Below are 21,594 nucleotides of genomic sequence, written 5' to 3'. Positions count from 1 at the left end.
ATATCAGTGCTAGTAAAACATTTTATCTACAATTTTAAGGGGGAAACATACGCCTCTATTGCTGTAAACTCTAAGGCGTGCTGTATGGGGAATCGCATCGCCGGCAATTTTGAAGGCTGTGTATTTTGCGCGTCAAGCGCTGGAAGTTATTGCAAGAATATTGTAAGTACAGTGATTGCAAGAAATCAAATTGAGTCAAGGTTTTCGTGTCTCACTTGGTCGTGCAACCATCGTAAGTGTCGCTGCAAGCAGTAGCGATTACCTGTCAAATGCAACGGTGTCGATGGCGATTTACATACGGCTTTAGTTTTGTTTCTGCCTCCCACCTGCCTGTATGGGAAGCGAGGAACGGTGTTTCAAGTAGTAGTGTCTCATTTTCGTGGCTGTCATTTTAGTGTGGTTGTCGGACCACCCGTAGACGTGCCCCGTGTTACGACGTCTCCGCTGGGCCGCAACACCGAGCAGCGATTTTCTTGTGCATCGTTAGCGTTGACGCGCTGCACCCCGGCGGGACTTCCAGCGGCGTCATGACGCTCATGGAGTTTATCGGTTGCACCCTGATCGGATTCGGACCGGCGCTGTCCATGTTCGCCATCACCATCGCCAGAGACCCGATTCGCATAATCATACTTATCACCGCGTGAGTCTATGCCCTGCTGCTCGCCTGAAGTGAAAGTCGTAGTGTGTGTCCCCCCTCCCTCCATCCGCTTGTCCACAGTTCTATGCTCGTCTTGCGATTTCACCGATCTACGTTGCACATGCATAACGTGCAGTGTCGCGCAGGGGTGCGCGATTGTCGTTTTGCTTGTGTCCACCTGTCAGCACAGCATACGGGCGCAACCATATCTTGTCGCCTAGCGTATCATATCGCTTAGAAGTCATCTCGGACTTCTCATGTCATCAACATTGCTTACGCTTTCACCTTTTCCCTGCCTACCGTTATAACCCAAGTGCGTGGTACCAACGTTCTTGGAGCCACTTTCATATACATTGTACACTGCAGCCAGTTTGAGTTGCACAGTTTCGACTGTTGCTGTGGTACTGCACTGGTACTGTGACGCGATGCCTGCAAGCATCGCGTCATAGGTCAGTGAAACTACCGTGAAACTACCTGAATGCGCTTCACACCCATTCCCACAGCACCGGCTAACTCATCATGAGCATTTCAAGTCACAGAACTGCGTTCCTTTCTCTTGCACTTGTTGTGACTTAGAATACTCATGACGAATGTCAAGTAACTAGGCCAACTCTGCCATGCAACTGAACACATTATTACCCAAGTGCTTGAGAAGGTAATAAAAAAAGAAAGCTGCCTGTTAACACCGAGGCTTGCTCTGCCTTTGCTGCGGGGTCTTGAAGCTGAATGAGCGAAACCCAATTTCCAGTATGATTGTTGCTTTTCTGAGCTACCAGGTTAATTTACTGGCAAATAGTAAAAAAAAAAGAAAAAGAAAAAAAATCAATGACATGCACTCAACAAATAATATGTGCATGCAAGACATACCTGAAGGCCTGACCTATTTATGTCAGTAATAGTGGATGTAGGTGACTACCACTGGGGCACAATCACATTTCCAATGAAGAGCATGAAACTTTAATGAGTCCATGAAGGCATCGCCCCATATGCTGCCAGAGGTGAGACAAGCGATTCTGTCTAACCAAAGAGAACATAAAGATAGTTTTATTACACTTCATTTATAAACCTGGCAGTCACATTAAATCATTGTGCACATGTCTGGCTATCCTAAAGCAGACATATATGCCGAAAGAACCTTAGCCAAGTTTTGTTTATCCAGAGTTGATTGGATTAGCACACATGTGAATGGGCACAAGGGAATAGAAGCTGTTGGGCTAGTAGCATTCAAGTACAATATATAAGGCTGCCATAAACTTCCTTTCTGAAGACGTCCTTCTTTGTTTATTACACTCAGCTTGCAAGAGCTTGATGTTGGGCTAGTTTCAGCAATTACTCAGACAATCTTTCCTGGCTTTTGTGTTGCTATGGGAGGTTAAACTTCGGTTTCTCACTCGGGTGAGAGCATTCACTGTGCACTGATCGCTACCCTTATGCAGTTTCGCTTGCAACGAGTACTTGATGTTTGGTTTTCGGGGACGTGCAGGGCGTTCTTCTGGCTGCTGTCGCTGCTGTTGTCGTCCATCGTGTGGTTTGCAGTGGTGCCGCTTCGGAAGCAGTTGGCCTTTGGCGTCGTCTGCTCCGTGGCCTTCCAGGAGGCTGGCCGCTATCTCTTTTACCGAGTGCTCAGGTACGTCTGGAGCCAAATCTCGGTTCAAGTCTTCTCCTCTCCTTCCTTGGCTTTGTGTCATTGTGTTCGTTCAAAGTTGGTGTGTCAGATTCCTCATGAAACCCCTTGCACAGTGTTCAGCGATTCAAGCGCGATACTCTGAGTGTATGGATGCTGGCATTTTCGCACCACTGGTGGATGATGGAGACACCGAGCTGATGCTTTATGGTGCGTGATGAAAGCAAGAGCCTTTGTTACGCATTGTGACTGCATTTGACCTCTCAGTGATCACTGGTAGCACACAAAAATGCCCACCATCAGGCAGTCTTATTACATTTTAATCACTGAGCACTGTACATCTTATTGCAAATTGCCTTCAATACATTTTTGAATAAGCTTGAAATTAACTGCATGACGCATTCGTCACAGATGTGAAGTCACATATGAAGTGGTTTAGGCATATCTGGCCATCAGTGATCAGGTAAATTAGTGCAAACTTGACCTAGATTGTTGTGTTGCCACAGCATGCAAAAAGCAACCAGGAAAAGTGTCTGAAATGTCGCGAGATAACAGGAAATCCTAGCATGCAGAATCAGCATGCCAACACTACACACAATGTCACACCATCATTTCTGTGTTTAGGAAAAAAAAAAGTGCTTCTTGCCGTAAACATGTACTGTTGCTGTCACACTTAACTGGAACTCTGGAGTTGTGACTGAGATGTTGACTGAGATGGAGTTGAGATGTCACTGCCAGCGCCACTTACTAAGTGGCACTGGCTGGAATCGAGACGAGAGTGCAGCCGAGCATGCAATACCTGTCGACCATGTGTAACCAGTTGTCATACCGCTCACCCAGAGACGGGCAGCAAGTGCCCATCCTTGTGTCAAAGTCATATTCGCCGGTGGCCACATGATCTCTTGTTGAGGCTGTGGGAACACCTGCATCAGCGCATCCGCACTGAGCCATGGTTGGCCCAACGGCTCTTGTGACAATGGGAAATGAAGGCTGAGGATTAGATATTGGTGCTTCTGATATTTCGTTGAGATGAACAACCCTAAGCGAAAGAAGAGGAAACTCTTGCACCCGAGCATCCATGCCATCAGGTGGTGCTAGCATAGGAACACTCACACTGTCTCTCTTCGCACTGCACAGCTAATGACACCAGGTGAGGTATTCTGTAAGAGTCCACCTAGTGGACACGCCCATTTCGTCTGCTGCTGAAGTGCTTATTGGCTGCAGCGCCTTGCTGCTGTGTGCGTGCAGCCCAGCCCAGCCAATAAGCAATTAAGCAGCAGATGAAATGGACATGTCCACTAGGTGGACTCTTACAGAATACCTCCCCAGCTCTCTTCGCAGCATGTGCTATGACGGAAGCGCCTGGATTCCAGAAGACGTGCGAGCCATGTGGGGAAAGCAACATAACGAATGCGAGATAGGGAGCGAGCAAGTGGGGTACTTGTTGCACACTGGCAAACCCAACAAAACAGCAATTGAGGCCAAGTTTCCTTTTAAAATAGCGGTCATCTAAGGAACGCTTTTGTAATGACATATCACTGCTTCTGCAGTGAGGATTATCTATCGGATCGGATACCATGTGCAGGACGCATTTGAGAATGTGACAACTTCAAGTCTACCAACAATATTTCAGTCAGGAATCTGAATTGTGGCCCAAATATCTTGTGTTGACTTTTACTGCTGTTTTCTAAGGCTATTGCATAAAACCACCTTTGTGCTTTGTTTTGTTAGCCATTTCTACTTAGATAACCGCAACGTGCTTCTGTGATAGCAGCTTTTAGCGAGCTTTTAACAAGGTGTGGCTCCCAGTTAGTCTCCCTCTCAGTTACTCTGTCCATATAGCAGAGCGTAGAAGGCGTCTTTTTTGAGCTAGGGACGACTCGTTGAGGGTGATGTAGGTGCAGATCAGAGCTGTCAACTTCTGAAACCAGTTTTCCTCTAACTTTGACAAAAATATTTCTCTATATTATTGCAAAATGTTGTTAATGAGTTTGTCAATATTATTTTCGTTAAGATAAATTGCTGTTTGCATATTATGAAAATAGACTGCAAATGTTAGTTTAAATTTATTTCCACGCTAGCTTTTAAAAAAATGCCTCCTGCTTAACCCCTTATTCGTAGACGGCATCGGTACATTTATACTTTGTTATTGTCTAAATTTGTTTTGCATGTCGAGCAAGATTACACATAAGTTTATTCAAGCTGTAAGGAAGTTGGGCACCGTGCATCCCCCACAAAATGCCACCATGTCAATATGTGTTGCTCGACAACACCAATCTAATGGATGTGAATATCTGCTTTTTTTTTTTGCACGCCCTCTACAGACGTAGCACCACCACACTTAAGTGCTTACACATCATTTGCAGCAAAGCAAGCTGATACATGAGCAATTTTGTGTTTCTTCCAAAGCAAAGCTCAGGCGAAGACATGACTACTGGCACTCTTTTTCAACATCACTCTGCCTATGGGCAGTTCCTGGCAAACTTTAGTATACATGTGCATATTTGGCTGTTTAGCAATACAACCACATTGTCGTGCTCGGTGCTAGGTATGTGTTGTGTGTGTCTGATTACACCCAGATTTGCCCGTGCTGCTTTGTTTGATGTTGCAGCATACGTTTATTTTGACAGTGACAGATAAATATTTAATTCAGAGTGCACAGACATCGACACCACAGCCAGACGTACGAATGGTGAAATTGCAGTAGCAGTATTTTCTTAACGTGCCCAAGGCATTTGCATACTGTCGTTTACTTGGCGAGTTATGTGCACTGCACTGCAGTATGATTAAAAATTACATATTGCATGCTAAGACGAAGACAATTTGCGGAGACTGAAATCGAAAGACACTGTCATGTCAGCCGTTTCACTGTATTTCAATGTCTCGGTGTGAAATTTCCCTAGATATGGAAAAGACTCATATTTTTCTAAACAATCTTTAATGTCCTTAGGTCTAGTGAAGTTTTCCTAGAAATTAGTAGCCCTGTTGATCTTAGCCAGCCACTCTTGGGCCGCGGAGGCCCACCGGGAGCAAGCTAGTTCATTACTTGAGTGTGATGAGTAATGACATTGTGCGCATAAATATTGGCTGTTGGCCCTGCCACTTGAAGCCGCCGGGCAATGGCCATAATTATCCTCTCGGCATTCTAACTCATCATGGCCTTCACCTTCTGGATAAGCTCAACAGCCTGAATGGTATTAGACCACTGGCTGTGCATATTTCTCTTTCCATCAAATGACAATTGGCCTCACTTTGGCAACATTCAAGAAGGCAGCGATTTCCAGGTTGCTGTGCCCTACGTGCAAGGTGACCTATGCAGTATGCAGCTTCATCTGCTTTGTCTGGCTGGATGCTGATGTCTTAGAATAAGTGTGATAAACAGGTGACAGAGGGGTTGTTGAAAATGAAGTTAAGTGCCTAGACAGATACAACAGCTGAGGCCAAGTTTTCTTACTTTCAGAATATCAGCCACGTAAGTAAATGCTTTTCTTATTGCGAATCCCCTGCTTCTGCAGCAAAGATTGCCTGTCGAATATGTATGTACAGAACGAGAGAAGCGGTCAGTGGGTTTGTGGCTTGACCCGCAAAACCACATTTGAGAACCGTTTGGTTCTCGAGTGGGGATGGGAATGCTGTTCACAAAAATAGGCCATCTGTCTGGCCACAAATCAGGACAAATCCTGTACATTGTTAACTTGAGTGGTCAGTCCATCTGCAAAGGTCATACTTCAGTTTCACATATATATTCTGAAAGCACTACATTCAAACTATAAAGATCTTTCTTATCCAACTGTAACACACATAATTATTTAAATTGTTTTAAGCTCACCTGTAGTGAGAGAGCCATTCTTGATGTGTGAGAGAAAACTCAATAAGGAAATGGGTGTGCCACTCCTCGAAAATCTCCTCGTCTCCAGCAAAGCTGTTAGCTGTTGGCAGCTTGTAAAAATGGGACACATCTCTTTTTAGCAGTCACAAAACATGCCCCAGAGATGCTTTGAATGCACTTCCTAGAACTTAATTTGAAATATTCTTGCCCGAAATTCTGTACCGATGTATCATAGTTGTGTGCTGGTGTGTCTTATGCAGCAGTTAGTCCATCTTTTTCTGAATGTGGCATCCAGCACCCGGAAACAAGTATCTTTATGGCAGAGGTGTGTGCAGTAATGTTGGCTGTGAAATATAAAGAAAACAGAGCTACAAAAAGCTATTACATTCAGACTCTTTAAGGAGGACGCGAGGATATAACCAGGATTTTCACCAGAAAAGCACATTTTCTAAATTTGCTTGTTTTTGGTTCCTAAGCATGTGAAGAAGCTCCTCACCAAGTATTGTTATCTGCACTACAGAAAAGAGTAAAATGATCCTTTTTTTATCTTGCTGTGGCACTCGTTTTTCTTTGGAAGTGCCTGTAAACTCAATTTTTAACCCTTTATTGACGAATGTGGCCTACAGGCAACATACCAGAAAAAAAGTTTTTCTTGCCAAGTTTTAGTATTGAGTACAAAGTTTCTGGCTAAATGTCTTCGGCGAACACTGAGTGACAAGCAGCAAGCACCACTTGTTAGTTAAAACGTGTTGAATCACGAGACATGATGTACTTGACCTTGCAAAAACTTTCCACAGTACGATGAGCAATGCAAAGCGAATTTAGAGGCCAATGCATCCATTAACTGCTTTCTTCATCGTCAGTCAAGAAGCGCTCACCTACATTTATAGGCAAATTTTTGCTAAGCGACAAACAAAATGCGCCATGCGTTATATGCACTGGCTTGCACAAATTCTTAAGGGTGTTTTATTCACTTTTCGGGCATCTGCTGAAGGTTTAATGGCTAGAGCATTGGTCGAAACGACCAGCCGAAACGTCGGCGCGATATACTGTACTTATTCAACGTACGTTTTACTCTTTTTTCTTCATTTGACTACCGGGAGCCAGTGTGATTGCCGCAAGCCATATATATATATATATATATTGGGCACATACCCCAGACTGTCTACCAGCCGGGAATCCTCAACAATTTTGAATAGTCTGTAAATACCCAGGGAAAACTCGGGGAATTTGTGTTTCTATCAGAGAAAATTTGCTGCAATTTTATTGAGAAGGAACGAAAGTCGCGCTAATGCTGGCTTGTGTAAAGGAGTGAAATCGTAACAAATGGTCTTTGACGCTGTGTCGTCGGCTGGAGGAGTTCCAGTTACTTGGGTGCTTCAGTGCATGAAACGATGTTTCGTTGACAAATTAACTGGAACACTGATGCATTTCTCTGCAAAGTTCAGGAATTTATACCTAGAAACTGGTGTCATCTTGAAAATTTGTTTTAAGTGGATCCGCCTTGCGAACTCCACAGCTAGAATTTGTAAATTGCAATATGGGCCATAATGAAATTAGTTAAAAACTTAACAAGTGAATTTTTATTTTGGTCGATATTGTATCTCAATTTTTTGTGAAAGTATTTTCCGCCGTTTCGAGTAAACCAGCTCATTAACTATAATTGTAATATCTGCCACAGGCAGCTTTTAAAGATTTTTTTAAAGTGTTCGCTGAAACACCCTGTATATGCTTCTGTACCTGTGAGAAGGCACTCCCCATAATCATAGTCCATGGACCACACTCAGTGACCAAGTTCAGTACGTAACAGTGTCAGCTCGTCTTGACATAAAACAAAGTTATGTCTCACTCAGGGAATTTTGCAAAGGCACTCAAGAAAAACATGGAAAACTCAGGGAATTTGCATATGTCAACTTAGCAGAGACCCTGTACCCAGCGGTACTTAGTGTTCTAAGTTGGCCAGAGACATACATACTGTAAAGTGGAGGGAAAAGCCAAAAAGAGGTATCACTTTAAAAGAAGGCGAGAACTCTTCACTAGTTGTGAGTGGTCCTTGAGGCACTTGCAGAAAGTGGGCAGGCTTATGTGGGATAGAAAACTCCGGCAGAACCCATTTCACACTTAATGTCGACGTTATGGCGATTAGCATTGAACGAATGTAGCGACGTGCCGTATTGTCGCCACCGAAATGCATCATGCACAATGCCTCAGTAGGGCTCCTCTCCCCCGCTTCCCACTGAACATGCTGGGTTATCTAGCGGTGCTTAACAAATGCAATAATATGCAAATACACAATAGCCAGTAGCAAATTCATACGCAAAAGGAAGGGAGGAAATGGAAGAAAATAACATTTAATAATTGCACACACATGGAAGACTCCACACATAACAAGGTAGAGAGAGAATAGTGTAACGATGAGAAAGGCAGAGAGGTTGGCCTGAGGTACAGTGCGGCCCACTGTTAAAGGGAATACTCAAAAGCGTGCCTCTCACTTTGCTGGTGCCCTGGCTGCAAGTGGCTGTGCAAGCAATGTCAGTGCACTGCCCAGGTGTGTTGAAAGGAGTCAGAGCTACCAGCCAAAATTTATCTGCTGCAAATCCAGGTGATTGTACTTTTGCGGTAGAGGCAAATGCAGGCATGCTCTGCACTAAAGTGTTCGCTTTAACAGTGTACCCCTCTGTACATTCCTCTAGCCAGCTATATTGTGCAGGGGGAAGAGTGGGATAGAGAGGAGGACGATGGGTGACTGCGAAAGTACAAGCTTATGTACAAGTACATGGTGACATAAGTAGTGTAGTAAAATAAATACTGATTGAATGGAATACCACGTTTAGTATGGGGCACATACTAGAACACTTCTTAGATTAATTAAATTGTGTGCTTTTTGAAGTTGTAACTACAAATGGTAGCATGTTTCACCAGGATATGGCTGAAACGTTTTCTTTCTGGCTGGTCTGTTTTTCTTTTTTGTTGTAGTTGCGGCAAGCTTTCAGTAAGATAAAGTTATTATTTAGTGTGAACCTTACGTTAGTACCCACCGCAAGTACTAAGAAGAAAAGACAGTGGAATGTGATTGCTTATACTAGTTTGAGCAGAAAAATGCCTAGATATTTAACAAGGTTCACTGTTGTGTTTGATGTCTAACAACTGCTGACAAATTGATGCCTTCTGTGGCAACTGCATTTTAATGGAGGAAAAATACAAAAACGCTCATGTACTTAGATTTAGTGCACATTGGTCATAATTCATAATGAACCTAGTTGGTCATAATTCATTTGAAGTCCGGGCCCCCGGTATGGGGTGTCTCATAATCAGGTCGTGGTTATGGCACGTTACACCCCTGAATTTAATTTATGCCTTGCAGGAAAGCTGAGTTGGGTCTAAAGAAGGTCACAGAAGTTGGCGCGGATGGTGCTGTCGTCTCCAGCTCTCGGACCACGCTTTCCTATGGTGAGTTGCAGGGAGCTTTGGCCATTGCTCGGGCGTGGTGATGCGTTGCTATGTGGCAGAACTGTGTGAATGATTCTTTGAAGACAAACAACAGGACACGACAATGAGTGCGAAGTTCCATTTACTTCATAGCAATGTTTATGTTGTTATAGTGTTGAAAGGGATATGAGATTTGGTCAAGGAGACAACAAAGTACATTGTGTATGTAGTCTGTTTCATCTTCGCTCGGCCATTGTAAACTCCTTCGCGAACACATCCACCTTGTCCTTCCTTCATGTAACAACCTGTACAGAAACCATAAAAAAAGAAAAACCGAGAATTCATGCAATGTTTTCTTGTTTCCTTTGATGTGTATCCTTGTTTCTTGTTCCTTACTTCCGTATATACTATTTCCGGAAGGAAAATCAGGGTGGATGTACATGCTGCACATCCAACTAAGTCTCTCTTTCTCTCTTTTCTTTTTTGATGCGACTATTCCACTATTTCGAATCTCTGTTTTCCAATTTTTCCTTTTGAACGGATTATCAAAACCAACGGAAACCAGCGACACATCCTACCGCGATCACCAAATTTCACCAAGACAAGGAAATGCACAGCTCGCCGAGCATTGTCAAAATGCATGCGAAACTCACACCGGCGATTCAAACATGCGTTAGTCAATAGGAGATCTTCCTGTGTCTACATGGCAGCAGTAACGGATCGCAACGCTGGTTCGCTTCTTCTGCTTTGATTTTTTCATGCCGGAACATGGCACTGTGACTGTCTGAAACTGGGATCTCTCTCTTTTGTGAAGGTTCCAGAATGGCAGCATTGCATATAGAGAAAGCTGTGCTATTATTCTAGCCTGCCTAGCCTTGTTCTCTGCAGTGCAATGGTATCTCCCAACTCCCTACTGTCCACCAAATTTGTGTCCACACACACTAGAAGAGCATGATTTTTTTTAACTTTTACACCATTTATTTTTTCTTATATTTCCCCACACAATAAAGGAACACCCAAGGATAGAAAAAAATAAGTGAGTTGGAAAAGTTTGATTGGTAAACCTTGGAATGGTGGGCGGTAAACCAGAGCGTTGGGTGTCATTTCCACCGCCGCTCGCTGTGGACAGAACCCTCTTCTTTAACCACTGCTGTGCCTCAGTGCCTGTTGCGTTATGTTGTTAAGCACAGCGGTGTAAGGTTGAATTTTCAGCCCCTGCAGTGCTGGCATACTCAAATATGGGCGTGCATCTAGGAAGCCGAGATTACTTTGGAGCTCTCCACTACAGCATCTTCCGTTGCCCCAGTATTGTTCTAGGAGGTTAATTTCCATGAATCTATCGCTCTGGCATAGCAGCACTGAAACCTAATCTTGGCGCTTATCTCGTAGAAAGATCACTCATTTATCATAATTTCTCAACTCGTAGCAGCCTGTATCAGAGTGATATTTTATTCCTCTTCCCCTTCTCCCATCGCTGAGTAGCTGGCTAGAGAAATATACCTCAGGCCGACCTCTCTGCATTTCGTATCATTAAACTTCTCTCTCTCTCTCTCTTATTGCTCTGTTGCATGCCCTCTTCCCTCTCGTCTCTTTTCTTCTATGCGAATTTTGTGCCCTCCTTAGTTGCCAGAACTAACATTGTCTGCACATGCACGCACATCACATGATACTAGGGTTCTAAATTTGTTGGTGAAGAATCTTAAACAGCCTTTTACTGGAGATACAGCCGACTTCCGTTGATTTGACTTTTCGCTTGATTCAAGCGCACTGAAAAGTCCCGGTGAGAAACGCTATGGAAGAAATGCCCGTTTAGTCCAAATGCAGAAGCATGCTGCTTTAGTTAATTGAACCCCCACCTGTGCCCTCTCATGTATGCAGCGGTTGCCAAAACTCACCAACCGGCACTAGTGATTCTCTAGGCGATGACAATGACAGTAGCAACCTACCCTGTAGTGATGATGATGACTTGTGTGGTGCACCGGGCAGGGTTTCTTTTGATAATTTTGTCAGCACCGACGATAGTGTGGGGGTCAGTGGGCCACTCACCGATGACAGCATGTATAGTTAATGTAGTACAGCATTGAAGTAGTCTAACGACAACGACAAACTACTTAAAGCAATAAGAGACTTTTGAATCTGTTCATTTTTGCTGCAATTTGTTAATTTTGACCTTTCGCATGTTGACCAGCACTTGCCGTTCCGCAAGGATCAAATTCATGAGAGTTGACTGTATCTGACTTGCACATATCTATTTAAGACAATGAGCAAAATAAGAACAAGGTAAAAGCAAGAGCCAATGTTTCGACAGGTGGGCTTGTCTTTTTAATCTATCTAATTGCACAGATTGTTTAATTTGCACTGGACCTATTTGATTATGTTAATATTCTGCTAACAATTTCTTAATTCTGTGGCACTACATCTTCTTACAACATCGCATTAGGACAAGTATCATTATATTACATAGCACTAATAGTCAAGGACACATCTCACAGTACCAGATTACTGCAATATTGCCCACTTAAGGGACACTCGCCCATTTAAGGGACGCTAGAGAGAAACATTGTCAGTTTTGAGACTGACAAAGTATTCTTTGAAAAATTTTTTTTGTTAATTTCGTGATAAGGTGTTGATTATTTGAAGAGAAAATTAAGGCCAGTGTTTCAATGTTGAATTTTTCACTGAAACCCTAGCATTGGTACATCAGTGTGATGCCACAGATCTCACAGCATTCTTTCATATTTCAGTTTTAGTGTCTTAGTAAACGTTCTTAAAACTTGATAAATTCAGGTTCTGTCTTTTTTGGAACATAATGTAGTTCGTGTTTACCAATAAAAGATTCACTAGGCCCAAGAATACACCTTCAAAATTTTTAACATCACAACGAGCTAGTGCGGAAACTTCAAGGTTGCCGTGACACCCCTTTTTGTTTTCGCATTTGTTCTGGATTATGGAAACTCTTCTCACTTCAAGGGCAGCTTTCAAGAGTGACCTCCTATTTTATGTCGGGATAGAAAGCCTGCCATCCAGAATGTCTAAATGTGCAGCGGAGAGTAAGTTGACATTACTAAAACAGAAGCTTTCAGTCCGCATAGTCTCCTTGTAAAACTGTGCACTCAAAACTGTGTAAAACTGTTGAATTGGTACCCACAACACTGATCACTGGATGCAATGGCAATGCCATCCTGGTAAATGGGAGAAACTGGAAATGCATCGGGTTTCTGCAGGAATGGTTACTTAGAGTAAAACACTGAATTCTGAAATTATGAACCGAATGGTCACCCTCAGCACGTAATCACCTTCATAAATCTGTGTTTGTGGCCACATATAGTCTGTCGTGCTGCCTAGTGGCCAGTCTGTGTAGTCAATCCAAGCCTTTTGTGCAATGGTCAAGCAAGCACATTGTGGTAAGGAATGTCTACACTAGTGTTGCCATGACGCTGGCACATCCTAAAAGAACATTGCACTTTCAGCATCCTGAGAAAGACCGACCCTTGCACGTCTTCCACAACGCTGTTTGAACTGTTGTGCATTACCATGTTAACATTCATTCCATCAATGCCGCACTCTGTTCATCTGCTTGAAGGCAATGCCACTTTTAAGCACACGTAAACTGGAAATAAAAAATAAATTGCTCCCTGACACGAAGAAAAGTTAGCAGCATTGCATAAGGCACAATTTCTATCAGTACAGTAATGTATTGAAGCAAGATAGCTCTAGCTTCGTGGAATTTTTTGATTACGTGATGGGTGCGCAGATTGGTTGACATTGTTTTGCCATCGAGTGACGCTGCATGTCATCTTCGCACCACCTTTAGAGCCAAATTAAAAACATAATTCCTTGTTTATGGAATATAAGCATGCTCGTTTCCTGCAATGTGACACACAATCTTCTCATTCCCACCGCAATACAAAAACATGGGCTGCTATCTTGTTCGCGTTCAAAAAGCCTACGTTCGGTTTCGCTTCACGTGATTGTCCAGGCAGCGCCGATAGTGCAGCTTAGGCCAATCTAGGCCAATCGTGTGAGGCGAAACTGACGTTGGCTTCTTGAACACGTACAAGATGGCAGCCATGTTCTGAGTGGTAGACAGTTTTTTTATTATTGTTGAAAGGTACTTTACTAATACAGCTAAAGTTATTTTTCACTTTTGTGTCCGTTCAATGAACATAATTCATCATAAGGAGAGGGATTGGCATCACCTGCATGTGTGAGCTGGAAAAGTTTAGCCGAGTGTGAGGAATTCCCAACAGGGACGAACACCTGTTTAGTGAATGGTTGGTGCCAGTGGCTTGGCCTTACCCCATGTAGTTCCATCATAGCCAATCACACAGAGCCCGTCGTTGCTTATCCCACTGCCCAGCACTGGTTGCTCCATGAATGGATGTGATTTCATCACCTGCCGAGCACAGAGCCACAGCCACGACTCTGGGCCCTGTGGTCTTTAGCTTTCTGCTCGTGTATGACTCTCTGGGTGTCCTTGTCTCCCAAGGTGGCCACCCGCATGGGAAGCTTTGTGCTGTGCGGACAGATTTGCCCCCCAGCAGGTTGGGGAGATCGAGGGAACCTTCCTTATGTAGGCTGAAGTATATGTGGGACATGGCCATAAGAGTTTCTACAATTAAGTGCAGGAAGATGTAGTGCTGAGTGCTGTTGTATGCAGAGAAATGTCAGAAGTAAGGCCGCCATATTGGCATCTTTCTTGGAGGGCCAGGACACCTTGTGAAGACACATCTGGCAACCTGTGTTTCGTCTGTCGCAGTGGCTTAGACTTTACTGTACAATAAAACCTCGTTATAACGAAATGGTATTGAGAAAATAACTAACATTCATTATTTCAAATGATAAAATGAAAGTGAAATTACACTTAAATACCTATATAGATTCATAGTGCAGTACTATATGCAATAGTGGATGTAACAAAGTAATGGATATACTAACGAAATCATTCTGGCCCTCCCTTAAACTTAATTGTGATGAGGTTTTACTCTAGTGATGTCTAAGCTGTATATTCTTACTCACTATTACGTAAAAGGTATTTCAATAAGACATTTGTAGCACTTGTGCTAGAGTTTTATTGATAGTGAACAGTACCAATGAGTCACTGAAGTTGTAAAAAAAGGCAAGGAAGTCCACACTGCCTGCGCATCACTTTCAATCATATGTCATATTTTTCTTCATTCGGGCATTCAGCTAAAATTCTGTGCAGGTATTTTACTGTGAGCGCCCTCACACAGGCTGGAGTTGTGTATAGTAGTCGTGATTCCGACTTGCCATCTACCAGGGCCTTCTGGTATTAAGGCATCTCTCATGGTTCATGTGTTACTTCTGAGATTTTCAGCCCCGTTAATCACTTTATGAATGTGGGTGTGCAATCGGTCACTCCTTGACAAATATCTGTTCTTTTCTAAGCACCTGTGATCGTTGATGTTGCTCATTCTACTTCGTGTCTCTGCAGTGTCTGGCCTGGGCTTCGGTGTGATGAGTGGGGTGTTCTCGCTACTCAACGTGCTCGCTGATGCCATTGGTCCCGGCACGGTTGGACTGAATGGCGGGTCAACTGGTTTCTTCCTTACATCAGGTGACTAACAACCTTCTTTCCCTAATTACCAGCAATAGCTAAAAGTGTGTGGAAAGTATTTTTAATGCTAAAGCATTATGTGGCTCGTGAGGCTGAAAATCTTGGCATAGTTGTCGGCATTGGCGTGACCACCGATGGTGCAAAAAGTCATTGAACCCTGGACCTTTGGTGCTAATTAAGGCACAGTTAATTATTATATAGTTAATTATGACATTCAGTTCCACGCCCTTTTGTGTTAAGGCACAGTTAATTAAGGTGTAGTTCATTAAGGCACTTGGACTCACAAACTTTGTGGGGTGTTGAACCCACGACCTTGCATGGTGGTATAATGTCTAAGCATTATGCAGTGGTCGCATTGCTTTTGCATTCATCCACGTAGAGATAACTACTAAGTGCCCCTTGAATTTTTAAAGATAAGTTCACTTCCTGCACGTGCAGGCTGGACTATGTTCTAAAAGAAGAAATTGGGGTCTTCATTCATTGCAGTACACTTCTTAATAAGGAATATGTGCAAATTATACTGTTTTTACTCCTAATACAGTAAAATCAGATAATTCTGACTCTCCGTGTGGTCCTGGCAAGCATATGCATTATCAAATGGCACCAAAGTCTTGCTAATTCAGATGTGTGTGGCCGCACACTAGTGAATCCGGACAACTCTCAGAACTCCGAATTCTACAATGCAAAAAAGCAAAGCGGTCCTAGCATTCAGCTGAAACAAAGTGGCAGAGTCCACATCACTATAGCGTACACACCCCCTCTCCCAAATTGTACGGAAAGGTTACGAATTTGGGCTCATTTCATAATTTTACGAATATTGCACCACTGTTTACGAAAATTAATTTCTTTACGCAAGAAAGTTTCACTCATCGGTCTCCAGACCCTGTGTTGCAAATCTTATGATGGTAGAATGGTGCAAGAGAGGTACCTACTTTGAGCAAGTTCATGTGTACAAGTCCCTGAAGCATGCGAAGTCAGCAAAAGCAATGTCACTAAAAAAGCTACTGTGATCTAAAATTATGGGGTGCTTGTTAGTTATCAGTGTTGCATGTTGCATGTATCTCACACGAGATTTCAATAATTTTAATGCTCACAGGTTGGTAGGTGTGTCATAGTCATTAGAGAGAACCGTACGGGAACAATATTAAAACCCTGAAACCACTTTAAATGGAAGATGAACAAAAGCTACTGGTTCATGCATTTCTGCCACATCGGCCGCTTATCTTCAGAACTGCGTGGTCAACATCGATAATCATGTTGACGGCGACCACAGATTCACCTGCTATGGCTGCAGAGAGCAGCGGTTTCATTTTGTATGAGTGAAGGGGGCGCACGATGGCGGCGCCGGAAGCTGTCAATGAAAAGTGTTTTATTGCGCACTGCACACTCGTATCAAATCTGCCGGCTAAATTGTCACGGGTGATCGGTTGCTGACTTGTTATCAAAATAGCCGGGATGTGCTTGTGGTAGCGAAAAGCATGTCTACTCGCAAAAAGAGATATGACTCACCACACTGTAACACCGTGAACGTAGTCTCGAGGTCCCTGCCGCTACGAGTGCTTATCGGTCAAGAGATGACAGGAATTGCAGCTCTCAAGCTGGTTTTATGTGAAATAAAAGGGGGTGTTGCAGATTTATTCAGCAAACAAAGGCATGTTGATGTAGTATGCATTTGTGTACTGTTTGGTAAAACATTCGATAAGGCAGCATTCGGTTGATTCGGCCATTTCTTCCATTCCCAGGAAATTTGAATTACGAGGTTTTACTGCCCTCGAATTTATCATGATTGCCAGCTGTTACTGTATTAATTTTCTGCAGAATTCATCAGTAGATGACTGACAACTCAGTCTCGTCCGATCATTCAAACTGCATCAACCTGCCACGGTGACTTAGTGGCTATGACATTGCACTGCTTAGCGCGAGGTTGCGGGTCCGATTCTCGGATGTGGCAGCTGCATTCTAATGGGGGTGGAATGCAAAAACAGTTGTATACCATGCTTTTGGTGCATCTTACAGAACACCAAGCGGCCAAAATTAATCTGGAGCCATCCACCATGCCATCAGTCATAACTCGCTGTACAGATCCAAGACTTTAAACTTCATAATTTAATTTAAACTTCATCAAAGCCCCACCATGTGCCTCTTAGGAATAGTGTGTAATGACGCATGAAACTTTGGGAACTGTTACAATGGTTTGTTCTATTTCGCAGGCATAATCTGCATGCTTCACATTGATGATGAGTCAACAAGATTGCACTAGAGTTTAGACGCACTCTGAGCTCGCTGCGATTTATCAGAGGTAATGATGCACCACCTTGGAGTCAAGAAATAACGGAAGTTTCTATCTAGGGGGTAGATTGGAACAAGCTTGTTCGCTGCCACAAACTCCTGAATGATACATGGATTCTACAAGATTCACTTTCACATCACCCTTGTGCATGTTGCTGCATCAAACTGCATGTCACATGATTATGAAAGGCATAATTACTGAAACTTTTGAGTAAGTATCACTGCATTTGAGTGCAAGGGTTCGATTTTTGGCGACGGAGGCCACAATTCAGTGTCTTCAATATGCAGAAACACTCGGCATTGAGTGTCTGACAAAATCTCATTTAGTCAGGAGAAATTGTGAAGAGAACAAACTGACACCGACCAAGGCGAAGAAATTAATAAAATCTTGACTATTTGGTCTCCACACAGGAGCCTTTTTCACAAACACAACAGTATAAAGTTTGTCATCTTGCACACAAACCTTGATGTTAATATGTTTCTCCAGTGAGTATAGCTGTAGCCTTGGAGGTACAATGTAATGTGCAATTGCAGCACTTTGGAAGCTTGGTTAGTCCTGACGAGCTTTAACTAAAGAACATTCTTAAACTATGCTCTGTTTATTGCACGAAATAAAAAAAATATGTATGAAAATATAATTATTGAGCATGCAACTTCACAAAAGTCTCTCGGTGTGGTTTTGAGTGAGCAATTCAGCTGGAATTAACCTGTTGTGACATTAAGGAATTAGTTATCGAGATAAGTAGGACTTGCACACTCTCTGTGTGGCTTAAGATATACGATTGTCGGTGCAATTGTACCGCTGCTCGTTTAGCTTCAACAGTAGCATATTTTTAACAAATTTATTTCGAGATTGGAGGGTCTGCAATTACAACCAGTTTAGCCGAAGAGAAATTTTTTAGCAGTTGGCCTTTAACCCTGTAGGCCCAATGTATCACATTTGCTACGCTGAGTTGACGCTAAATCCTGTGTCCAGCTCTGACAACGAGTGCGTTCGTGCTGCTCCACACCTTCTGGGGTGTGGTGTCCTTCCATGCCTTGGACCATGGACGCTGGCCCCTGGTGGCCTTTGTTGGCATCGCCCACCTAGTCGCCTCATGTCTGGTGAGTGCTTGATGCCAGTATGCGAGAATGTTAAGTGAGTCGGAGCGTCTTCGATTAGCGAAGGCCTTGACCTTTGACAGCCTCTGTGCCATGAGGTAGCATACGAGGGTGTTTTGGCTAGTTGCCTGCTCCTAAGTTCATGTGCTGCGTCACGCCTGCGGTTTAAAGGATTTTCAACATCCACTGCAGTAATGCAGTAATGTATGTAAAATCATTTTCATGTTGACAACAAGCGCTGCCTTAAATGCCTTCGAAATGGCTTCATCACTGCCTTTGCATTAATTTACTAGTAGTATGCTAGTTCCAGGGTGCAAAGATGCTTGTAGGCTGTCATAAAATTATTCCTTCTTTGCTTTACGAGTTGCGCCTTCTGTCACTTGCATATTTTTCGTTACATGTTAGGTTTGTGCATGGCTGGGTTTTGTGTCATCTACATTGTTGCGAGCTATGTTTTATAGTGGCTGCCTTTGATCTCATTTTTCAAAACAGAGCAGGTTTCTTCTTTTTCCTACAAATGTTTCCCATGAGGCATGCTTGATGTCTTGTATGTCAGCTTCACACTATACTATGATGTAATAATCACTGATGTATTAATCAACAATAATAAGTTTTTCTGGAAAAGAACAAGTGCATGTGGGAAGCAAGGTAATCACGAAAGGCACAATACAGCATGGTGTGTGATGCAACATGTGGTCCACTGTAAACGCTGCCACTTGAGCAGTTGGAAACCTGTTGGGGAAAATTTTGGATATGGTTATTGCTGTTATTAGCCTTCCACTTGACTGCATGAAAAAATGTACTGTTGTCTCCTCCTTCAATACGGCTTGTGTAGTCAGTTAGATTCCACATTCCCTCATGGGCTCTTTCTTTATACACTGACTGCACCATCTGGCTAAAACCTGCCATCGATCCCGGCGGCACAAGAGAACTTGTGAACTCACTCTGAGACTGTGCCAAAAAGACCAGGGCCGCGATGTTGTAGCAATGCCTTTTCCCAATGCCAATGCCTCTTTGTGCTTTTCGTGTTTGTAAGTGGTCAAGAGACCGCTCACAATTTGTAAATTGCAATATGTGCCCAAGGATATTAGTTAGAAATTTAATTAGTGAACTTTTGTTAATTAGTCGAATGTGCATGTTAATTTTTTTTTTGCAGGTAATGTTCACGTCTCCGAGTAGACCAGCTCGTGGACTAGAATTGTGCCATGTGCCACAGGCAATTTTTGAAAATTTTTGAGTGTTTGCTGAAACACCCTGTATATATCACATAGGGGTCATGACACCAAATTTTCGAGATGAAGTTATGCATTGCTTGTTAAATTGTGCATGTGTTGCAGCAAGCTGGCAAAATTTAGGCTCATTTGGGACGGTAGTAAATTTGTATTCAAACTTATGTTGCACATTAACTGTACCGCTGTCTGGCAGCACTGACAGGTGACGAAATGAAGTGCGTTTTGCAAGGTCAGTGGTTTTGTTTTCACAGGTGCGTCTCGGTGATCAGTCTGAGATAGTTTCTTTGGGAATTTTCTGCTTTCCGCTGTTTTTTTACGTGGGTGAAAGAAATCCGAGCACAATGCAATGGCAGTGACCTTGTTTTACCATTGAGTGGCAGAGTGTGTGGAGCAAGGTTAGTCTAGCATGGCGCGAACACGGTTTCGGAATGTTTCGAGCAAACGACAAAGCAATGGCACCATGCTTTTTGACATTACATAAGGCATGCCAAAATGGCACTCGCTCTCAGTGGAGGGGGACTGGAGGAAATTATTTCAGTTTCAAGTTTTGGGTTAAAACATGCGCTGTCAGCTCAGGTTTTTTTCTGTGTAACCATATTGGCTCCTTTACTCTCAGTTACAAACAATAACCGAGAATAGTTGGACCATCGTGTCATGGCATCTTGTAACTGCAGCCACTAAACATTTCTTGTGCAGACACTGCTTAACCCGGCCGGCCTCTACGTTGCCTCCCTGGTGCCCATCTACCTCTTGCTGCTGGTGTCGGGTGTGCTGGCGTTCCACGCAGCCGGTGGACGGGTTCACGCCTTGACGCGCTTCAAGGGCCAGAGCCTGCCACAGCAACAACAGCAGCAGCCGGCTTCACCTCATTGAACAACGATCCATCCATGGCATGATGGCTCACTTGTGACATGTCAGCGGGACTGACTGACGGACTGATATGTTCCTCGTTCTCTAGCTTTTGTTTATTCTGTGAATATCTGTTCTGAAGACAATGTCACCCCGAAACAATTTTATTGATATATGTGATATTGATTAAAGAAAGGTCATTTACATACCTGCCAACTCTCTTTAAATTTTTGTCAAGTTTACCAGCTTGAGCTCGGTTTATGATTTTCCATACGTTGCACTGATATTTATGATAAATAATTTCTGTTGAGCACAAATTTCGCTCGTCTATCTCAGAAGCTTCAGTTGAAGCCTTCTGACGGTGAAAAAGACACAGGAGGGCTGCTTCTTAAAGCAAGTCTTCGCAGACAAGTTCCTGAATCTGGTAAAGATCAGCAACAGCAAAGTCATTGAAAGAGTCACTGTAGTCTAAAAACAATATGTTGCTTGTCAGTTATTACTGTTCCAAGTTTGCTGCTGCCTGTGTGCTGCACCTAAGTGTAAATCATTGTTAACCTTTTGTGATCCTAAGCACAAATCCACTTTACCACCGATCTAGTTCGAATCTATTTCATTAGTTTTAGGCACCACAAGAAAAATGCACTCGAATGTGCAAATGCATTTATTTTTTTTCTCTGTTGTTGTCCATTACAGACCTTTAGTGGCACATTAAAACAGTAAGGTACCATTCAAAGTATTCCCCAGGGTGCAGTGTGGGGTGTCCTCTGCAGGTCTTGCAAAAAAAATGAGGTCTCTTTCCTGCCTCATTTCCTATTGTAATCGCTGCAAAGAGCACAATCTTTGCTGTTTCCATTGGGGCTCCTGCACATGAAGTGAGCTCTACCATCCAACCTTTGCTTACAGTCAACACCTGAAGAGGGACCTTTCTTTGGGAGGCGGGGTGGGGTTGAACTCTTATGTTGCTCGATGAGGTTCCTTAAATATATAGAGTATTGCAATGGCTTGAGTTCCCATTTCTTCAGCTGC

General features: G+C 43.2%; 1 protein-coding gene across 2 annotated transcripts; it reads left to right on the top strand.

The window, feature by feature from the left end:
* Window positions 1-274: 274 nt before the first annotated feature.
* On the top strand, window positions 275-20,776 carry LOC139049509 (gamma-secretase subunit Aph-1-like). Of its 2 annotated transcripts, XM_070525039.1 has the most exons (7): window positions 275-640; window positions 2,121-2,264; window positions 5,722-5,733; window positions 9,455-9,540; window positions 14,975-15,097; window positions 18,363-18,490; window positions 20,416-20,776. In XM_070525039.1, the coding sequence occupies exons 1-7, from the start codon at window positions 528-530 to the stop codon at window positions 20,590-20,592; spliced, it is 783 nt and encodes a 260-aa protein (XP_070381140.1). In that variant the 5' UTR covers window positions 275-527; the 3' UTR covers window positions 20,593-20,776. The 2 variants fall into 2 exon arrangements, with proteins under 2 accessions (XP_070381140.1, XP_070381141.1); XM_070525040.1 differs by lacking the exon at window positions 5,722-5,733 and having other exon boundaries at window positions 277-640.
* The last annotated feature ends 818 nt before the right edge of the window (window positions 20,777-21,594 follow it).

Source organism: Dermacentor albipictus, chromosome 9, assembly GCF_038994185.2.
Source record: "Dermacentor albipictus isolate Rhodes 1998 colony chromosome 9, USDA_Dalb.pri_finalv2, whole genome shotgun sequence".
In the NCBI taxonomy this organism is placed as follows: Eukaryota; Metazoa; Arthropoda; class Arachnida; order Ixodida; family Ixodidae; genus Dermacentor; species Dermacentor albipictus.
The sequence above is the reverse complement of the archived record's forward strand: the minus strand, read 5'-3'. Positions and strand labels throughout refer to the sequence as shown.

Excerpts from the sequence above, each read along its gene's own strand:
- LOC139049509 (XM_070525039.1), top strand. The coding sequence starts at position 528 with ATGACGCTCATGGAGTTTATCGGTTGCACCCTGATCGGATTCGGACCG. Across the intron at positions 9,541-14,974 it reads TCGGACCACGCTTTCCTATG|TGTCTGGCCTGGGCTTCGGT; the intron begins GTGAGTTGCAGG and ends GTGTCTCTGCAG. Across the intron at positions 18,491-20,415 it reads ACCTAGTCGCCTCATGTCTG|ACACTGCTTAACCCGGCCGG; the intron begins GTGAGTGCTTGA and ends TTTCTTGTGCAG.